Source organism: Larus michahellis, chromosome 3 (genome assembly GCF_964199755.1).
Source record: "Larus michahellis chromosome 3, bLarMic1.1, whole genome shotgun sequence".
Lineage (NCBI taxonomy): Eukaryota > Metazoa > Chordata > Aves > Charadriiformes > Laridae > Larus > Larus michahellis.
In genome coordinates this window covers 56143299-56166225 of record NC_133898.1, presented here as the reverse complement: position 1 = coordinate 56166225, position 22927 = coordinate 56143299, and the positions used below count along the sequence as shown (strand labels likewise).

At 36.0% G+C, this 22927-nt stretch overlaps 1 protein-coding gene across 14 annotated transcripts in view; it reads left to right on the top strand.

Annotated features, from left to right (window-relative positions):
- The window catches only part of QKI (QKI, KH domain containing RNA binding), a 161774-nt gene that overhangs the window by 104659 nt on the left and 34188 nt on the right, over positions 1–22927 (top strand). For all 14 annotated transcript variants that reach the window (XR_012586171.1, XR_012586173.1, XR_012586172.1 and 11 more), the window contains one exon: positions 4787–4930. Coding sequence is in view for 9 of the 14 variants with exons in the window: in XM_074580281.1 (XP_074436382.1) it covers positions 4787–4930 (144 nt within the window). In the remaining 5 variants the exon portion in view is untranslated. The remainder of the gene's footprint in view (positions 1–4786; positions 4931–22927) is intronic.

Sequence of the window (22927 nt, the reverse complement as noted above, 5' to 3'; positions counted from 1 at the left end):
TCAGTAATTCTCATAGAACAACTTTTCTAATATTAAAGCTTGGCTGTATAGATGTGAGTTAATTGCATCCTCTCTGCCTGCTTTTTGGTTCCCCACTAAATCCCTTCCTGAGAAAACAAAAAATAATTAGGAAAACCCCGCACAAAAAACCTTCTGTAATTATGTTGATTTTTCTTTTATTTTTGTGCAACTGAATTTCAAGTTGTAGCAAGATTATTTTTTTTTTTAAACTACCTGATCCATTGACCTTAATAGCAAGATAAATACTGAGCAGTTTCTTCAAGTCCATTATTGTGTATAGGTACTCTGAGGATAATGAGCGTATACACACAGACAACAGAATGAAAGCAAAATCCGTTTACAGAATTAGGCTATATTTAAGGATAGTGAAATTTCTGCCAAACAAGGAGCACAGTGAAATTTCATCTGCCAGTTATGTTGCTCTTAATGTTCTTTAATTTAGCAGACAAGATAGTTTGGTTGTAATTAAGCTTTTCTAATATTGTTGTTCCCCAAGGTTGTGGCATAAATCATCTTACTCTGTAGTTTCCTGAATCTTCACTGCCTCCATTTTTCCTGTATAATTCTTCCATAAACAATCTACGAGATGCAGGAAAACTTCATGCTATAAATTACTTCTTGTGTATGTAATATAATTTTGAATTTATGCAATTGAATTTCTTTTTCCCGAGTCTTTTATTCAGGTTTTCTGGTTTTCTTGGTGCTGTTTCTTTCTTCTACGCACGTACCCTTCCTGCTGTGATAACAAACGTTTTTTGCCCAAAGTAACTCCCATGGCAATTTCTATTACTTGACGCTGCTTTTTCTATAGGTAGACCTGGCAACCAGGCTGAATTGCTCAACAGCTGCTACTGAAGGACAAAAGGCAACGGGCACACTGAAGTAAAAGAAATTATGTTTAGACATAAGAGAAAGCTTTTTTATTTTTTTTATTTTTTTTATTATGATTGAACACTGATTGAATACTGAACGGGTTGCCTGAAGAGGTGATGGAGTCTCCATCCTTGGAGATATTTAAAAGCTGGCCCTGAGCAACATGCTCGAGTTGACCCTGCCCTGAGCAGGGTGTTTGGACTGGATGATTTCCAGGGTCCTGTCCCATATCAGCCACTCTCTGGTTCTGTGAAGTAATCTAGTTTGTTTTAGCTGCAGTTTACTTCAAGATACCCACAGCTTGTAGTTTCTTTCTACAAAGTTTTGCAGCAGGACTCCTGCCCATCTTTTTGCCATTTGCTCCCCAAACATTTTCAAAAGAAAACCCTAACCAACCCTTGGAAGTGTTGCACCACATTTCATGAGTCTTAAGACAGACACCTTCCAACTTGACTGTCAGATATGTTGAATTTACCCATTCAGCATTTTTTATAATAAAACAGGATTGGGAAAAGATGTTTTCAAGACTTGTTGCACAGAGGACTAGTTTAATTTAAGTAGAGATTTTACTTGGGGGAAAATATGTTTTTCCAAGCCATCCTTTCAGAATTTAAAAGGAGAATGAGGCAACATAAAAAAATGCAGCTTTTAGCTGCAAGGGGTTGCAGGTTATCTCTCCTCCCATGAGTTAAACCTGTCGTACATTTTGCATCTGACTTTCTGTTTGAATGAATGGCCTAGTGTAGATCTGATTTCCCACTTTTGGTAAAACCAACCAAATAAATAAATGAACATACGTATTGGTATAATATTCAACCAGCATTTTCAATAAACTGAAAGACTTGGAAAACTTAACCCACTAAGAAAGCAACCACATGGGTTCCATTCCAACCGAATGGAAGCAGTGGAGGAATTTGAGGCCCCGGTGCGTTGAGGTAGAACAGAAGAGATCCCATTCCAAACTCTCTTTATTTTTTTTTCCTAACTGTTTTTTCAAAACATATATGTGGATTTTTATTCTTCTTAACCTTTCTTTCAGTCTTACCATTTGACTTAAGAAATAGTACTCTCCACAACAACAGGACTTTTATTAATGTACTTCATGACCATAGAAGAGCATATATAGAACTAGTTGTGTACTATTTCAGTTATCTTACTGATAAGTATTTGTATGATTGTGAATGCTGTGAGGTCTGACAATACGTGTGATTATTGACTTTATACACAATGCGTTCCACCTAAAAGTAAATCAGGGGATGTGGGGAAAAACAGTAAATCTACAGTATCATATTTTTATTGTCCTATGTGCAGCTTCTCTTTTTTTTTTTTAAACTGAACAAAAAATTCCTCATGCTGCAACAGAATAATTTGAAGTACAGCACCAATAGTTGAGATTATGTTAATCTGAAACATTTAAATACCGAATAACAGAGAGGCAGGCTACTTTGTTTTATATAAGAAAGTATTTTTCTGTGTTCTAAAGGTTACAAATCATGGAATCACAGAATGGTTCAGGTTGTAAGGGACCTTAAAGATCACCTCGTTCCAACCCCCCTGCCATGGGCAGGGACACCTCCCACTAGACCAGGTTGCACAAAGCCCCATCCAGCCTGGCCTGGAACACTTCCAGGCATGGGGCATCCACAGCTTCTCTGGGCAACCTATCAGGATTGCCCAGAGGCAATAAATCAGTCATACATCCACTATAACAATGTGCATTTTATTTTTCGTTGCTGACAGGTGAAATCGATGCAGCACAGCAGGGGCCCTTTATGTTTGTCCACACTATGTATAAGCATGCCATTTAATTGTATGGTGGCTAAAACTGCAGTTAGGCATTCCCTGTTTTTCAGGAACAGAACTTGATGTTTTACTTGGGGACACCTTTTCTTGTGATTTGCCCTTCCCCCCCCCCCCGTGGTACTGTGGTTGTGCAGGCTATTATGCATGTCATCTCATCTCATGTGTTAGTAACAGGTACTTTTCCCATTCCAGCTTTGTGTCAGCTCACCACTGGTCAGTACAAGAAGAGGTAGTGGCATGTTTCTTGCTCTGCCCTCTGCTGGTTTAGGAACCTTCTCTTGTTCATCATACCTGTAATGTAACTTATCACCATCTTAAAAAAACTCACTCCTGATTTGGATTTTTAAAAAAGTAAATTGAATTGTTTAAATAGTAATAGTGGAGATTTGATCATGATTGAGTAAAATAAGCTGCAAATACCTTGTGGTAGATAGTTCTTTCAAAGATTAAATTACAGTAGAGAACATGTTATAACTCAGCCGCACTTTGCGTCAAGTACTCTCTTATAAATGAGAGTTGTTTTTCTCTCTTTTTTCAGCTTCTGAAATTCACAGAGATATTTTCACAGTCACCATTGTTTAGAAAGTTGGTGAAGATAACATTTAAAAAAAAATCACTGTAGCTGATAGTATGGAGTAGTGCGTATGTGCATATGTTACATGAAGAATAGAGAAATTTCCTTCAAAGTGCTGATTCCTTTACATAAATTATACATACATCTCTCATGATTCTGTTTTTTATCCTTGTCTATTCCACAAAACATTTCAGACAAAGCAGCTGAATTAAAGATAGAACATTCTAAGGAACATTGCTCCCTCAGGTATATATGAATATAAAGTACTGCGAGCATTTGTTAGTATTAAATCTTCGAACATTTCCTCTGCGTGTCTGATTTCCTGGAAGAATTTCAATGAAATTTGGAGGAAGAGATACATTTGCAATTAACTTTGCTTGCCCTGATTTTTTAAAAATGTGAATTGTGGTTAAGCCATAAGTGTTTGTCTTACAAATAGCAGGCTCTTTTATTATGACCAAGATTTTAAGTTTTAAATAAGTGGGTTTTGTTGATATGGGCCTTTATTTAAAGTCAAAAGTTACAATAAACTTTTCTCATTTACTAAAATTTTGATTCCCCCTGATTTTTTTTTTTACTCATTTTACTATATCTTAAATATTGTCAAATTTAAATTATGCTTCTGGGAAATTTAGCTAGCTTTATTCACTGTTTAATAAAAACAGAAAGCTGCTTCTGTTGTTGTGTTCGTTATCTTATTTTTTGAAAGTCCAGATACTTGCATGTATTACTTAAATTTACTGACATCTGTTGTTTAAAAATGTGTACATTTAAAAAAATGTTTTGTTTAGTATGCCCTACCTTTCTGAAAACATTACTAAGTTTTATCTTTGGGATTATTAATGCCGTCGATGTAACAGAGTACCTGTGTAATGATGACCATTTTGTTACATGCTCTTCTGTAACTTCAGTATTAAAGCCTTGTCATCTCCTCCTCTTTGCCCTTCATCCAGTACATGTAGCTCTGTTTTGAAAATTGCAGCTTCTATTCCTTTTGTAATGTTTGATTCTTGAGCCTTTTTTTCATAAGTATTTAAAAGCCATTTTTAAAACTGAAGAATTGCTCTCTTTTCTTGTCCCTTGGAGTGATTCAGATGGAATTCCTATGTATGGTGTCTGTATCACTTTTCTTGAAAATACTAGGTTTGTGTAACCATCAGTATGTTTTATCTGTTTAACCCTTGAAAGGCTCCAAAGGATTTTGAAAGTAATGCTGTGTTTATAGTACTTCTTGGTTGGTTGGGAAAGATACTCTAAGAAATCACATCTGTTTTGTAGTCTTTTCTTTAAAAAAAAGTATGAGGTTCCAAAACACAAACAAAATCCTCAAAAAGGTATTTTGAAGCCTAAGTTCTTGTTAAGTAGCCACATAAAACAGTCTCCACAACGTCTTTTCCTATCTCGCTGAAAATACAGTTTGTACTATTCACAGAATTGAGTTTGTCTACTGTTTATGTGATTGTTTTATACAGAACGTAACAATGCTTCATAGCTTCCATGTTTTAATTTTTTTAGGAAGAACAGAACCGAGGCAAGCCCAACTGGGAACACCTGAATGAAGATTTACATGTACTTATCACTGTGGAGGACGCTCAGAACAGAGCAGAAATAAAACTGAAGAGGGCTGTTGAAGAAGTAAAAAAGTTACTGATACCTGCAGTAAGTATTTGTATGCAAGTCTTCGTTTTCCATTTCTAGAAGTTACTTCTGAAATACAGTTAGTACTGAAGCAGTAAGAGTAAGCCTGCAAAGCAGCATCCTAAAATGAAGCTTAATATTTTTGTAATACTCTAGTGATCTTTAAAATGTCTCATCCCGGATCGAATTATTCCGCAGAACAGAATAATATTTTTAAGAGATGGTTTTGGGGTTGGTTTTTTTGCCTGTTTTAGATACGGATGCAGGAAATTCTTATACCTTTAAACTGTTACAAAACACTAGCTTTCTCACCTTCTTTCAGTATAAGGATGCTTCACTTTAAGGCTAGGGAAATATGATATGCTTTTATGATTCGCTTTGAGATGATTCTGATTCTTTAAGAAAAGAAGGCATGCTTTCCTAGATCATCACGTTAAACACCTGACAAAAAGAACAAAACCCTTCAGGAACACACTATCAAAAAACTTTGCTGGGGGAAAAATAAGCACAGTGAGACTGGAAAATGGGTTGTACTTCTCATTTCTTGATAATATAAACTGCTTTCTGCCCAGCCAGGTAACTTAAAGCCTTTCGTAGGGACCAGAATTACCCTGTAAGAGCCCTTCTCTTAGATCTGCTCTGTCTTCTCACTCAAAGCAAGGTGACTTAGCATGGCTGGATAGTGCATCCCATGCCATTAACTTGTATCTTGTGCTGATTTTTACCACCATTTTTGTGCCGTTATAAAATGATAAAAATAAATTATATCTTTTTCAGTGGTGGAAAAATTTTCTATGTTATAAGGAGAAATTGAGACTATCTTGTGAAAGAAAGTAGTAGGTGGTATTAAAATGACCTAGTGATTTTGGGTGCTTAGTGAATGCTAATAGATGCTAACTGTGAGGGAGCTTACGGTGACACATGCTGTATAAGCACATTTATTCAGAAACATTTTTAAAAGTTACCAAAGATCAGGAGAGAGACTTAATTTTTGAATTAACAAAATATGGTAGAATACTAAGCAGGAAGTATGAAAAAAAAAAAGGTAATGTGGACCTCTTCACATTGTCAGTCTCTGAAAACTGAAGTCAGCTAGAGGAAAGTTCATCTTCAGAATTTATTCATTTACTAAAGAGATCTCGAGCACATTAAGATTGAGTTTATAGTCAGGATTAGAAATGGTAATAAAAAAAAGACTTTTTATATGGGCAAAACTTGAAACACCTATGTTTATTCTCTAACTACTATGCAGCAAATAGTTTAAAAACCACAAAACTCAAACTTCTGTGTAATACAGAATTAATGTTGTCAAACATCTGTTGATTCTTCTGCCACCCTCTTACTGCTGAATAATATGACCGAAGGGTCATGTTCAGGACGACCTGATAGGTCACAAACCCCCAGTATGTATGAAGTACTAACATGTATACTCTGTGTATGTTTTTGTTATGCTTGTTGCTTTCTGGAGCTGGTATATGGGTGTGGTTTGAGCCTCCAAAAAAAATGAATACCGTAGTAGTTTTTCATTGTGATAGTGTCAGACAGCTCTTTTTCTTTAAAATATTCTGCCTCATCTAGTAATTTAATCAGTTGGGGGAGCTCTATAATCCTGATTACAGAAATTTTTTTTCCCCTCTAGAAATAAATAACAAAGGGCTAAGTATTGTCGAAGTATATAATCAGTTGAAAACGCTTTGTCAGTTCTATTCATTAACATCTTTATATATATAATGTGTAAGCATGAGATTTGGGCGGTGCTTATTACCTGCGCAAGAGTTAAAGGTCTGGCTCTCATTTCTGAAAACTATGCCTCGTTACTGATGAGTACATCGATGGACTTGGTTTTTGCACTGCCTGTTGCATCTGTTCAAGTAGTATCAAAAATGGCTGATTAGTTAACTTATGGTTTCAGGCAGTTTTTGAGTGTTGAAAAATTCTGCTTTGGGATTAAAAGATATGAATGGAAAACTTATGAAGGCAGCCATAAACCTTTAAATAATCAGGATAAGCATGAGGAAAAAAAGAATTCCTAGCTAATTAGAATAAGATGGGTGAAATTGTGGATGTTGGAAGATTCCAAAGATGATCTAAAATGTATGAATGTAAAATTGGAAATTCCCTTTCACGTGGAATATCTGCAAGTATTACTGTTTTCCAAATAAATGTCAGAGGATTGAAACTGATAAAAAGACAATAATGTATTTCTGTTTCATCTCCATCCAACTTGAATAAAATTTGAGATTATGTATGAGAGAAGATTCAGTTTTATTCTTGCCATATATTGGCAATGCTTTGGTTTTCTGAGATACATTTCAGAAAGGCAAGCTGGTGTTAGAGATGAGGAATGAGTTACTAATTTCTTGGAATAATCAGTTATCTTATACTCAAGATACTAAAAAGCCTACTTACTTTTTATAGTAACAGTGCACAAATAGGCACACTACTAAAATGGATTTCCATTTGAAGGTAGTTGGGTGAACAGAGACTATTTCAGTAGCAGCGTGTGTTTCTTCTCATCTTTATGAATCTCGATCACTAGTGATTTTTTTCCTTGTGGATGTGAATTATTAATTTCCCCTTCCACTTGCTCTTGGATTTTTACCAAGGTGGTGTTATAATCAAACAGTTTATCTTTAGAAATAAAAAGGACAACTTGAGACAGACTGGCTGAACAACCCATTTTTTTTCTCCCTAAGGAGAAAAAAAACTTCCCTTTTTTTTTGTTGGGGGGGAGGGGGGGGAATTGTATTTAATTTACATTTCTTTGGTGTGAAACTCTTTTTTAATTTCGGCTGTATTTCAAGTTCTATAGTTCTAATTCTTTTCCTCTTCCCATAGTTCAGTGAGATACTGGTCATTATCTGGACCTGCAAGATCATTTGGTCCTGCTTCTTTCATGTTTTTCTGCAAAGAAAAACAGGAAGAATAAAGCAGTCCGAAGGCTTTGCGGATCACACTGAGCTGTACCATCCTTATGCCTCCTTCTAAAGTGAATTGTACAGGTTATTGATCTCTCTTCATTGTGAGAGCTTTGAGAGTTTATTTCTTGTTTGCAAGAGTTCAATAAGGTGGGTGGTTCTCTTGCAAAGGAAAAACAAAAGGTGCTCTGGATTGTGTGCTGCAGAACGTAAGAAAAGTGAAGAGCCCGTGTAAAGGCACATACGTAATAACTGAGCATAGCATACTGAGTTACAGTGTCATTAAGGGTTTCGAATTATTTTTTGAGGTCCTGGGCAGCAGGTCTGAATTCCTGTGCGAGAAATATGTAAGGCTTCTACATGTTCTAAGAAGTGTTGAATAAACTCTTCTAGCTGAATGTGTTTCCTAAATACTACTTGTGTTATACAGGTCTTCTCCTTATACTCCTTTCGATGTCCAGGTCTCTTTAATTACCAATTCATCTTTATACTGGCTGTCTTAATATAGGGTGAGGCACGTACAACGGAATTCAAATTTCAGGCAAATACTTTTTACCCATTTTTCCTTTAACTCCACATTCTTCCTTTCTAAGGAAAACATCGTATTTCAGGCTTCTGCTTACTATTCTAATTTGTTCTGGAATCAGTGTTTTTCAAATTCCTTCTATTGTTCTTCCTGCATTGGGGCAGCTGTAGTTCTGTTTGGTTGCTGCCTCCATCTTGTCTGAAGACAACTTCAACACAGTATTAGTCAGTGATGCTCCCTGTCAAACTCTGTGTATCATTTGCCACTATGATGATGGAATTTCAACAGTGTGATGGGTAGGAAATAATGTTTCAGTAGAAGGTAGTTTAATTTTGTTTGGTTGGTTTTTACCTATAATCATGATTTTAGACTTTTCAGTCTGGGATATCTTTAAATTTAGCTGTATGGTATGGGGGAAAGTGTCATTATTTAAACAAAAAAATAATTGAGCTTAATTAAAATAAATACCATAGCAATATTGATTTTAAATGTCAAAATCCTTAGAGTAGATGAATGTCAATGGCAATGATTTTCTTTAAAGTAATTCAAACACAAATAAAACCATGCTATGTAGGAGATAAGAAAATTGTTCCTTAATATGGAAAAACATTCATTATAATGTAAAGTAGATAGGAGTCAACAAATAACCGATTTTATAATGGTCATTTTTGTGTATTTTGTAGCAGATTTATGCACTGGACAACAATTACCATCAGTCTTCAATAGTGTTCCCAAGCATTTCATCCTGTTTAGTAGTAGATGTTTCAGTGTTGTAGTTGAGAAATTTAAAAACGGAGGAAGGAAAGGATGCAAAATAAAGATGTTACTAGAACACAGTTTCCACAGCAAGATTATCTATAACATAAATTCATAGACAGTCCAAACTACCAAAACCTAATAAGCCATATAATAATAGAAGAAAGTGTGGATAATTCTTGCTGTATGGAAGAGCTGAAGTTGGAAATTAATTTTGCCAGTCTTCAGGTCAAATTAAAAAAAAAAAAAAACAAAACCAACAACTTTGCAAAGCTAAAAAGCCTCAAAAAACTGGCACGAAGAGTGCTGGATTAACTGATGTTACCATCCTTTAACCGTATCATAGTTGCTGCTATGACTGTAGTCTGTTTCTAGCAAGCTGTTTGGAAGGCTGAATAAGTCTGAGTTAGTGAAACTGTGGAATAAAGGACATACACTCTTGTCTCTAAACATTTTCATAAACAACAGAGAGAAAATAGTTATGCTTAACAAATAATAGAGAAGTAGAAATCAGACTGAGAACAACTGTGGAAGTACCTGAAAATTGCCCAAGAGGCTGAAGCAGTTGCTGAAAGTGATTGATTGAATCTTCTTGAGTTAAGGTTTTACTATTGGGTGAATTTACTTTGGCCTGAGGGGCCGGTAAGGTTAAGTGCAAGGCACTACTAAAAAAGCAAAAGTAGGAGCAGCAGACGGAATGTGTAGAAGATGTGTTAACCAGGGCAGTACGATAAGAAATGCTGGCTGTTTACAGAGAAAAATAAGCAACTTAGCACCGTAAGATCTTGTATTCTGCTTTACTTGTAGTGCAATAAAAACAGCCTTGACAAGTTGCAACTGAATTCTCATGGAGATCATGCAGAAAATGGGGAAAACCTGTGCTGATGATGGCTGCCTTCAGTATCAGCTATGATAAAGGATGGGACTGGGAAAAACATTAAGAATTATTTTTTATGTCAAAAGATTAAAACAGATACCATACACTGTTTATAAAACAAAGGGTTATTATATTCTGTATAGCAGAAGGCAGGGAAATTAAGAATACAGTAAATAGTGAAAGGAAATCTGGGGCAGTAGGATTTGGTCTTTACCTTGAAGAGAATATTCGCCATCATCTTGCTATGAAGTAAAAAAAAAAAAAATTAATCAAATAACAAACTATTCACTGTAAGCGTCATAGAGCATGATACTCTTCTTTATGTTCAGTGTCTTGAAACATAGTATGCCAACAAAAAAATTGGCAAAGCTTTGTATGAAGATGTAATGCAGACAGCTACAACAAATGTTTGTGACCCTATGTTAAATCAAAATTCTGTGTTAAATGGGGTGCAGTCTCTGCTTCAGTATCTGTTGCTTTAAATTGTGAAGAGATGTTAGAAAAACACAGTACAAGCATTTTGTAGTTACTTTGCTGAAGAAGTGAGTCTTTTTCATGGTAGTCCGACTAACCTGCAAGGATTTTACTCACAGACTTTCTTCTCGCAAATGCTTACTGTACTCATTATCAAAGCAGAAAATGACATTCTAGTGTTTCATCTGGTTTAATGTGCTGAATGCTGCATGATTTTTACAAATTGGAACGTTCTTTGTGGTGATGCTTAGTACATAAGCACTCGCTAACTGTCCTTCTGTTTACTCTGTTACTAGAGATGTTATTTTGAATGGTATTCCTGGTTTTAGTCACTCTTCTATCCGACACATTTTCTTTAATGAAATAATGAAGGGGCAATAGTATTGGCTGAACATTTTAGTTTTCAGTTGGATAACCTAAAAGCGTTTCTTTCCCCAAATACTGCCTTCAGCAAGTGTGATGAGGTGGGGCTTCCTTATTAATTAAAGTCAGTGTCTAATACTTTCTTTTTAAGTGTAGTTGTAAATTTCAATTGTGATTTGTTTTCAGCTTTTTACAATAAACTGAAGGATGTCTCTGTTTTTACCCGCAGAACTTTGGGAATTCCATAGCAAAAACCTGATACAGTTGAAAGAATTTTAATTTAAAAAATTTTAATTGTGCTTTAGCTTTAGTAAAAAAAAAATATTGTAGTAACACTGTGCATAATTTGTTGCCCTGTAGCTAAGACTAGCAAAAGCTTGAAATTGAAAGGTATTAGGAGAAGATTTCATTTGTTTTAGCCATCTAAAAAGCCACTATAAATTCTGCATGCAAGTTTGACTTCGCTGAATAGCTCTTTCTAACTCATTCCTGCATGGTGTGCTGGTTTTGCATTTTTGCTTTCACGAGTGAGAATATAGTGCTGCCTTCTATAGTCTCCCTGTTGCAATGTTGGTCATGCTGTGCAATCCATTGTTTGCTGCTTGTTCAATTAAAGTTATGAAATGAATAAGTGATACAGTAGCAGGAAAAAAAGACACTGCTGTCCTTAAAAGCTTTTTAGGAAATTCCTGTGTTACATGTGTTTTGTCAGTTCAGATGCAAGGCTCTCACAGCGCACGTCATGTAAATGATCAAAAGGGGAGCTCTGTAGGTAGGGTAATGAAGCAGCCCAAACTTCTTGGGAGTGACTGCTAGATAACGTGGTAAACTTTTTCATGTGGAGGAGAGGTGATAGTGTATTATTTTTAGTAGTGTGAAGCAGACTTAATGTTTCCATGACAGTATGCGCCAAGGGCTGCTGCAGTCCTGCCATTCCTTCACGATTTGCTGTTCCTGCTTCAGAAAGTACTGGCCTTCATCTGACCGGGTAGCCAGTCCGTTTGGTGGAGCGCTTAACCTTGGATTAGCTGACTTGCTAGGGAGTCAGTTTTGTTTTAGCACTGACAGAAGTGATAGAATGAGAACACACAGCCAGGGAAAAATGGGATCGCAGCAGACCACCCTTAAATAAACTTAAACTTCTGTAGAACTGCGAGCGAGTATGTAGCAGAATATGACAGTGGAAAACAAAAGAGGAAAGCCTACTGCTATGTAGGTTTTCCTGTGCTGTTTTCCACTGACCAGTATCTGGTACTGGTAATTTCAGTAGCTTATTCACAAGTTGAATAAAGAATTAGTTATGTTGAGCAGTCCTTAAGTAAATTCTGATATGAATTTTATTGACACTATTATTGACCATTAACAAAATTATTTCAGGCCAGCTGCAAGTGTGAAGCAGCTCTCTCCATCATTGTGTACTGTGTTAGAAACTCTGTAGAGCCAGTGGTTCATTACCACCAAAATAACGTCTGTTGATGGAAATGATTTTTGGAGACCATATTTATTACAAGATATTTAGGTGATTTCTAACTTAATTGAATTAAATCTTGTTTAAACTCTGTTAAATTCCTCAACTCTCCTGCAATCATCTTCATAGTATGAAGGAGAAAACTAATATTATTTATCAGAACATTGTTCATGAGAATCATTTTGAAAGGGGATCTAAAATTTCCTGGTTTATATTATGATTATAAACTTGTTTTCAACTTTTTATTTTCAAAAAGTTGGCAGATAATTAAAGATTGAATACAAATTTATGATGATCTCTGCCCTCACATATTTCAGTTGATTATTTTACAAATTTGAACACGTAGTCATAATCAGATATAATTATGTAAGTATGTTTATTAGCTTATAACTTAGGTAGCAGTTCATACTGATTCTTGTACTCTCTAGGCTTTTGTTATACTAATGGAAGAAAGATGCTCCTCTAACAGCTATTTCTAAGCACCTTAATCCAGCTGGTACTCTGAATTTTCTTCAGGACATCTTTGATGGCCTCTAGAACTGTCGTGGTTTAGCCTCAGATGGCAACAAAGAACCACGTGCCGCTCGCACGTGCCTTCCTAATACAGGAAGGATCGTAAGGAAAGGCAAGACTCTTAGGTTGGGACAAAGGCAGTTTAACAGAACAGCAAAGGGAACAGGCAAACAACAACAACACGGATAGAGGAATATACAAACGCGATTACGGGACCGCCGCTCCCCGCCGCTCGCCGACCGGCCGGACCCGGGACGCCCCAGCCCGCTTTTAAGCAGCAACTTCCTGCCCCCTCCCCCGGCAGCTCAGGGTGGGCGTGGCTCACATGGCATGGAATAGCAGGAAAAGTTAACCCTATCCCCACCGGAACCAGGACAAGAACCCAGGGAAATAAGTTAATTGTGCCTACATACAGTTACTGTTGAATATTCCATCCCTCTTCCCCTTTTCCTTCTTTTCCAAAATAGTTATTGGAGATGTATACCACCACCCTCTATATTCATTTATTTAAGGTGTTGCCGATGTATAACTTGATAAATGGTAGATGGTAATTGCTGAAAAAGACCTTGGGAAACTTAGAAAATAGTCTCTTCTCAAAGAGAAACAAAGAAGCTCTGTCGCCTGAAACTCAGTAGGCACATGCCCTTCCAAAGCAGGATTATGCATTGATTCGGAGCTCTAATTAGGTTCTACATGGGTTTTGTCTGTCTTCCAGAAATGCGCTTAATCTGTTTGTTTTTTGGTAGACATAGTCGTGAAAGAAAAAATGACATTGACCTATTCTGGTAATTCGTTTTGTGGTATCTGTAACTTTTTTTCAATTCTTCATCCCATTTTTAAAGTTGCTTCATCTATTCTTGGTTATTTTTTCCGTTCTTCCTGTAGTCTTTTTGTTGTTGTTGTTTTCTTCCGTATCTTTGTTCTTGTTTCTATTGATGGCCCTGGAGCAGAACATGGTAAGTTGGGATGTTTATATAAAATCTTGTTAAAGTATTTCTGGCCTTATGTAAGAAGTAGATGATGAAGCTAGGATTCTCCTTGTCTGTCCATCTTTATAAAGATGACAAGAAAACTGCAACAAATTACCTATGCATTATTTTCCTTCTCCTTCATTTCTAGTTCGAGTTGTTTTTTGTTTGGTTGGTTGGTTTTCATTTTTGAAATGGCAGCCTTATACCTAGGTGGAAGAAATGCTAATTGTAGAGTTGTGACTCCTGGGGAGACACAGTATAAAGAGTAGAAATTTGTTGTCCTGCACTTTTAACACATTTTTATACTAAATGTTACCCAGACTGTATTAAGGAGGTGAGATCACTTTACGTACAAGGCATCTTGGCAGTGGTTTCTGAAGGGATCTTAGCAATTGCAAAGATTTTTGTGTGAAATAATAGTAAAGTAACCAGTAAACGTTTCCCTTTTCCAGCTATTTAAAGCATTATTTATTGCTAGTGTTAGTTTTGAAATCTAGATTCCTAATTATGCAAAAATAAAGCTTGTTATACAAACATCTGTGGTTCAGTGCTGACTGATGATTTATAGCCATCAAGTTCATAGAATCACAGAATGGTTCAGGTTGGAAGGGACCTCAAAGATCATCTAGTTCCAAGCCCCCTGCCATGGGCGGGGACACCTCCCACTAGACCAGGCTGCTCAAAGCCCCATCCAGCCTGGCCTTGAACACTTCCAGGGATGGGGCATCCACAACTTCCCTGGGCAAGTTGCTTTACATGATGTTATGTTGACATTCTAGCCTTTGGAAAAGTGTCCAGGGTTTTTCACCTACTATTCAATAGAAAACTCAAGTGTTTCTTTTTTAAAACAGCACAGAAATGCTTGAGCTTCCAGTGGAGTATTAATAAGATTTTTCTTTCGTAAGTTGTTTATAGGCTGAGGCTTTAATATGGAAATGTGCTGGATCCTGTTATCAGGAGAAACATAGGTGAGCATGATATAAGAAATTGGAGCTGAATATTATAAATAGCTTACATAATTTTGGACTAGGCCATTTGTAAAATGCTTTAGATTAAACTGGAGACTGGTAAACTGTCCTGGAAAGTGAAAAATTCGATGAGATGTTACTGGAAAGTTGCATTGCTTGGAACAGTTATTAATGAGAAGCGTTTAAGACTCCAAGTAATCCTTTTTTTTGTGTGTGGTGTTGGAAATGGTATGGGTTTTCTTTTTTTTTTTTCTTGATATCTTATGTATTTTAATAAGTATTTTAGAAGCTCTGCCGTATTTTCAAACACACTATGAATAGGGATAACTTAATGTAAACAGAAGTGCCTTCTACATCTTCAGTATTACCATTATCAGCTAATTTTTAATATTTCTACAACATCTATGTACATAGTAAGTTATGTTCATCAAATTCAACTTGTTGGAAAATGAAGTGTGTTTTAAATCCCAAATCTCTCATTTTAAAAGTAGCTTCTTTGGGATTTCTTCACTCTATAGCTTATGTGTCCTAGTTTGAAACCAAGATTTAAACTTGGACTACCCTGGCTTTCTTGGGAATCATAGTTACTATACTGATATCGTTGTACTAAAGCAAGCAAATGATAGGTCTGGAAAGGTGAAACGAAACTAGAAGAAGTAGAGATGTGTCGTATGTACGTGCTGCAGTGATGAAAATTACGCAAGTAGGTAATTCTAGTTCTTTGCGAAGCCTTTTGGCTATGTTAGGCAGCCAGGGGCCTTTATTTTTCTGTATCTGCTGGTCTGAACATTTAGTTTTTAATGAGCAGACCTATAGCTGATAGAGTCTTAAAGAAAAGTTTAAAAGTTTTAAAATGAGAGGTTGCTTGCCAACTTTGTTAGAATTTATAATCAAAATCAGTGCTATCAACAGAGATGTGTTGAATAATAAAATCTTCATGTCATATTGTGCAGGAAAGCTGTTTGAGAGAGTATAACCACTTGTTGTTTTGCCTTGGAAGATAAATTATGAAAGACAAAGGGAGCTTAGAGCAATGTCTGAATTTCTCCAACATTTTTAACCCATTGTAGTACATATGGTAATGTGCTAATCTGATTTTATAGTTAATGGTATTTCTTGTCATTTGGAGCAGATAGTCTATTGCTGTAGTGCTGAGAAGAATACTTAAGCCTGCAAAAGCAAGGCCTGTATTTGCCTTTCAGTAGTCATTCCTGAAATTACTGATTAATTTCCAAAGCAGGTAGGTTGTAGAGATGGACTCTTTTAGTGATCCTTGCAGTATGAGCTCCTGTCTTAGTGGATGGTGGAGAACTCTGCAAAGAGATGCTTTGATACTCAGCACTGAGGAAAGCTTCAGGGAAATCTGTTACTTCTGAAGATCCAAAGGTCAGTCAGATTTAAGATACATACACGTAAAAAAATCAGGCTTTTAAATTCCTCTGGTCATAGAAATATGTGTTTTCCCCTATGCTAGCAAAGACACTCTTTAAATAAATGTTATCTTTCTTATCAGTAAAGTGTGGTGATAGCTCCTTGCTGATTTGTAAAATACTCTGAGGGGTAAATGTTTGTTTAAAAAAAATAATATATATATATATATACACACACATATATATGAAGGGTTGTTCCTGGAATGCTATTTTTTTTGTAGCAATCTGTAGTTTTGTCAGTGGTCCTGGAAACAGAAGAATGAGCAAAGGTTATGTTACCCTGTAAGAGTAGAGATTGTGGGGGGGAAACTCTGAAGGGTTCTTGGTGTTCATGCAGAAAGTCATGCTAATAAGGAATAGTTTCATTGGTTTCATCTTAGAATTAATTTAAAATTATCTTGGAAATTGGTTTGTTGGATACATAATAATGTAAATTCTATGTATTACTGAAATATTTTTGTGGAGGAACTTTTAAAATTATATGTTATATATCTAGCTATGTAGCCTTTGTGCTTTAAGTTGTTAGTAAACCAGGTATTAAATAATATTTCTTGTCTTCCTTAGAAAGTAAGTGGGAAGGTCAGCAGTTTTGCAGTCACCTAGGAGTTGTGCTCAACTGGGCCTTAAAGAGACTCTAACAGTACCATTTGAGCAAATGTCATCTCTTGTTCCTGTGTAAATCATATTACAGTACTTGGAAAATAAAGTGAAGTACGTAGGACACTAAAGCTGATAAATAGTGCAATTTATTCTTATTATGCCATGCTTTGCATTCTATATATTTTGCAGCTGTTAGAAGTAATCTGTTTGTAGCAGTCCCAACACATACTTTCTTTCACTACTTACTGTAGCTAGGATTTTTTTAAAAGATCTTAAGTGAGTCCAGTTACTAGATTCCATTAAAATTAATAGCACTTTGTACATCTGAGGTATACAGGCTTTTCTAAAAGTCTAGGTCACCTTCAGGAACTTGAAAGTAAGATGCACGATTATATGGATATGACAATAACAATCAAAGGTTTAGGTTTGAAATCTAGGAATTTATTTTTACTAAAAGTCTCAAATTGATTTGGAAACTCTAGAAATCTTTGCTAAGACAACTTTTATGATTATTTAGGGGATCACGATGATTATGTTGAGACATAATCCCCAACATACTCTAAATGCTGGTTTTATTTATTTTGGCTGCATTTTAATCTGTTTAATCAGTTTCCTTCAAATGTCAATCACACATACCCTTTCAGCCCAATTTTAAGGTTGAGGGGAACCAAGGCAACTAGGTATATGATTAAATGTTGTTTAATGAAAAGCATCTGTGGTTTAAGGCATGGCTTTTCTTACTAGATTCAGTAAACTGTGATGGAGGTAGCTCTAGTAGCTCATAGGGGAAAAAACCCCAACACTTAACTCCTTTCGGTGTTCCAATATCAGTTTTGGTTTTTTTAAGCTTTGCTTTTTAAACAGCTTGTATTTCAAGGGAAGCTTATGTAAAAAGTAGAAAAAATAATTTTTGTCTTTAAAGGTCTTTAGAACATCAGACTGTTACTTATGATTGAAAAAAACAAGTAATTTCAGAAAAAAAAGTCTTAGTTTGAGAGTTACAATTATAGGAATTAAACTGTAAACATGCCTTTATTCCTCTAAAGCATTAATATTATTAGCATGTATTACCAATCCAAACAAGTAATATACTTAAAAGCATAGAAATAATGGTTTCCTGTGGATTTCTGGGGAGGAGAGTCTTTTTTTTCAAATTATCCTTTGTGTTCCTCTATATGTACCTTCACACTTTGCTATAAGGACATCCTTTATACCAGTTCTTTTCCTAGCTTTGACCTCGGGCATATGTCTACACTTCCATTACTTTGTCAGGAGCATTTTTGTGTCTCTGGTGATAAAAGTTTCTTTTCCTCAAAATAACAGGGATGTGTTGCGTTTCTGGCAGAGAATAACATTTGTCCTGTGTGGTGCACCATACACAGTTAAGAGGGACAAACAGTAGCACCATCTAGAAAGTGTGGTTGAGCTTAAAATGTTTTTTCCGTTGAGTTTTTTTTTTAATAGAGAGATTGATACAGGTGACTATTCCTATGCTTATGCCAGTGTTTGTAGATCCAGAAGAATAAAAAGATCTGATCATGATTTAATTCTCAGTTCCTTTTCATGCAAGAAGTACTTGGTGTTATAGAGCAGGGCCCTCTGTTTCTCTTGATACCCACAGTGTGGCATCTTAGGACCCTTTTTTTGTTGCATAAGGGAGGAGAGGAAACCAGAGTATCATCCTGCTTGGAGAGCACTCGTAATCCCGAGTAATCTCAGTAATAATCACCTTCCTCAAGCACAGTTTGTTGCTACATAAATCTATCCACACTTGCTTTTGGAAGTAGTCTGCTAGGTCTTCTGTAGACTCTCCACCACCTTCCAGAATCTTTGCTATACATCGTGTTCTGCTGCCTCATCTCAAATACGTTGCTTTTGGAAAATCATAGCAACTGATATTTCTCAATCCTTGTTGAGTCCTGCAGCTTCCTCCAAAAAATATTCTGGGAAAAGAATTCATAAAATGGTATATCAACCAGTCTGTCACTTAGACCTCTGCAGCTGACATCTAGACCTCGCACTCACAACTATGAGCAGATGTACAAAGAGTAGCTTTGGTTGCTTCTCTATTCTATGCACACTCAACAGTTTTATGTACTGACTTGGACAAAAGCCTCTGCTCTGTTATTTGCTGCTTATCTTCCTTCTTCAGGTAAACCAGTTGGGTGTTCTTACTCCTCAGATACCCCTTACTCTCCCTAGCAAGACTGACAGTCTGTTGTACTGTTCTGCCACTCTCAAATGTAAAACAGTTAAATCTTTTTTCTCACTATGATTTCAGGACTGGTTCCTGGTTTCGAGAGTGTCTTTTGTTGGTGCTGACAGGATCTTCATGTCCGGGCATAAAATGACGAATATATCTGTGGATCTTGAAAAGACTTACAGATTTAGCAACTACCCTTTTCATCTGTGAAAGTATTCTTAGCTGGACTCTAGCATCCATGTGTCCATTGCTTTGGGAAGGAGTTAAGAATCATATTTAAGACAGATTTGGGATTTGGATACGTTTTCGCTTCTTCCCAGTAGGCCAGAGACACTGTCAGTTCAGTGCAGACTCTTGTCTGTCCATATGTCCAAAGATCCTCAGAGAAGCACTGTCTCCAAACAAAGATAAAGCATCACGTTTTTTGCTTGTCCGAATGACGAACTTGTAGAAGATGACTCTTAGGTTTTTGCAAAAGATGTGGTTGATCCTTCTTTAAATATTATATCTCCACTAAATTTCAGGTTGAAATTTACAAAAATAACATCCGTTTCCTACTTACTGTGCAGAATTCACAGAGCAACGTTGGATTTCTCAGAGGTAATGCCACTTCTTTCTCAGAGCAGATTTCATCCATTGAACATAAATGGAATCTTTCAGTAATACCAGCAGCTGTTTTGACTCTGAGACCCAGGTCTCTTGGCACCCATGTGCTTAGATGACCTCAGATGCCAGATTTTGAGTGATTTATGAAGGAACAGTCAGCTTTCCAAGTTTTCACATCTGTTTAGGATCCTGGACAGTGTTTGTAAAGGGATGTTAATTTGTCTGTCTTCTTTGTGCAAAGGATGATTACTGCCTCTGATAGATCAAATGATACAGGTCTGTACATTGCAAATTGGTACAGGCTGTACATGCAGATCCTGGAACTGTCATGGATGTCTTACAGCTACTTTGCCTGGGCAATATATGCTGGCAGTAATGGTAAGTGTGACAATGATGGTTTTGTGTCAGGAATAATTAGATAGTGGAAGATCCTTCAAAATATGCAAATGACCAGTCATCACCAGTTGTCCTGACTATACTGTTAATTTCGCAACAGTCCTTTAGAAGCTAAAAAGAAACCACTCAATGGCCACTCATACTCTTCTCCATCGCCAATTAGGTTCATGTCTGATTCAGTTTTTAATACTGAATCTCTTGCTCTCAAGAATGACTTGGGCATTTAAAATAAAGATGGCGTTTCTTGCTGCAGTGCAGCTCGGCTGACTTTGTTTCTGAAGTGTCACACTAGCCACAGAAAGGAGGTGACCTTTTGCACAGAAAGAAGGTGGTACTATAATTGGTTTATTGATTGATGTATTGTTTTTGACTGTCATTCCTAAAAGAATTACGTTTTGTGAGACTTGTGAAGATTTTCCTGACTTTTAAAAAATGGACATGACTCTAAATGTATTCTGGAATTTGTAGTTCCCGAGACCATATGTCACTTCTGCATCACATAGTTAATAAAAGTTACAAGAAAGGAGTGTTCTTTGGAGGAGATAATTCATTAGGAATATTATAATACTTCATCCTTATGCTATTTAACTTCTGTTTCTGAAGGTTACATGAGAGAGTTTTCCTTTACAGATAATTTTCTAAAGACAACATCCTGGAGAAAGTTTCTCTACTGCATAATAAAATTTCCAAAATAGTTAATGTCAGTAGGTTCAGATTTTTTATCAAATATCTTTATCAAATGTTGGTTTCACTATGATGGTTCCATGGAGAACTTTTCAGGGAAATGACTGCTTAACCATTACCTTACTATAAAATGTTTTCAGATTTTATATTCTGAGTTTTTAAACTGTGGAGGGATAGTTAAGATAATAAAGGTGACTTGAACCTTTTTAGTAAATGGATAATCTACTTTTCATTATCAAAACTAAAACAAAACCAGAATTTTTTTGTTGTTGTTTGGTGGCTCATGGGTAACCAAAGAAAAAAGAACGAACTTACTGTAATACAAAATATGAAGCCGTATAGTGATTTCAGACACCATCCAGGTGGGCTGATTAACTGTTCACAAATACTTAAAAATCATGAAGCAACTTGAGGAATTGTGGGTGGCAATCTGTGTTTTAATGTCACAGTAAGGCAAGTAGAGCTTTCTGTTCATAAGCTGCCAAATATAAGCATACACTATAGTCTTCAACGTAGAAAACGTTCAGAAATCCCAAAATGAAAATAAAATTGTGCCCTTATTAAAATACTAAGTAATAACACCAGGCACTAATACTTACCTGGATTAAATGAAGACAAATGTATTTCTATAGTTGAAGCTTGATGTTCAGCTGTTCTTAGGGAGGGTGGAAGTGGCACACATTCATCTGTAGAAGAATTTATACGTAGAACTTGGGAACGCACTACATATTAAATACATAGTTAGTGTCTCACGTAATATGCTTGTAAACTTCAATGTCTGTCTAATGTGCTGAAGAGAAATTTCATACAAAATACTTGAGCTGCTTTCTTGTATGGGCTTCTGCACTCTTGCTCCTGTTTGGAAAAGCTGATCTTCTATTCTGGTTGTAGTACTTACACTGTATGTAGGGGAATACGTGCAGTGTTTGATGCTACAGTATAGGTGCTCATTGAATGTTTTACAGGCATACGAAGATATGTAACAGACTTCTAGGAAAAAAATGAATATAATTCGGGCAAGCATAATTAATGTGTCAGTATGGTTTTATCTCAAATGCTCCTTACATCTCAGATTAATGTATGTTACTTTAGATTGTTTTTACGTGTTCTTTGGTACTAGTCCTGACTTCACTAATGTCCTTATAAACCACCAAATGAATTGCATGTAGAGGTCAGATGGAGCAATATATTGGAGTTACTTTTTTTTTTTTTTTTTGGCTTTTCTGTTGATAGAAGTTGTAGACTGACTCTGCTCTGCTTCACTAACTGGGCCAGATGGGTCTGACTGCTTTCTTAGATGAGCCAGCCTGCACTTAAAAGATGTTTTTAACAATACGGCTGTATTTCATTAGAAAAGTTTCATGATAAAATTGTCTTTGGGTTTCTTGTTTGCCATTGCATATAGGATTTCAGAACTAAATTTGTTCTTAAAACAAAAATGAAGTAAGTTTAGAATATCTCAGTAATTTTTTTTAATGAAAGTTACTGGAAATTTATCTTTCTCAAATGTTATGAATCACGCTAATATGGAATTTAAAAATCATACTTTTAGAAAAAAATATGAAATGTTAGCTATGGAAAGTAGACAATATATTTTGAAATTAAATGCATTGCTTGATGTCTCTCTAACGTTTTAAAAGTTGACTATGCATCCATTTTGTGTAACTTTCTAAGAATGTGTCTTATTTTTGCACATCTAGTTCTTTATACTAGTTCTGGTAAGTTTTCAGCTGGAGAAAGGAAGAACAGAACACTACAGGTGTTCTTGTTCTAAAAAAAAATAGCGATATGACCAAAACTAAGTAGTTCGCAGAACAAAGTTCATCCTTGTACTTTAGTTTTATGAATAAAAGGACAGTTGTTCTTAGTCCTGTATTTTACATAAAAGGTCTGTCTTTTTCCAGCTATGTTTCAGATTTTTCCCTTTCAAAATGCTGTCTTCACCAACGGTCATAACTTTTCCGCAACAGTTTGTTGCGTTTTTTCTACAACAGCTTATTATGTCAGTGTAACTTTGTTAGGCTCGCACCTGTTGTTGCCTTCTTTGCTGTCATCTTGTTCTGGGCATGTATCTGAAACAGCTTTTGGACTTATGTTCTGTGTTCCCTAAAATGACTCAGAAGGCATTGAGTCTAATTGATTTCATCTCATCAGTGAAATATTTAGTGCTGCTACACCATTCTTCTCACATAGCTTTGATTTGGTGCTTCTACATTTTCTTAAGCTTTTAGGAGACATATGCCTGTTGTTTGTCTTTATTGCCAT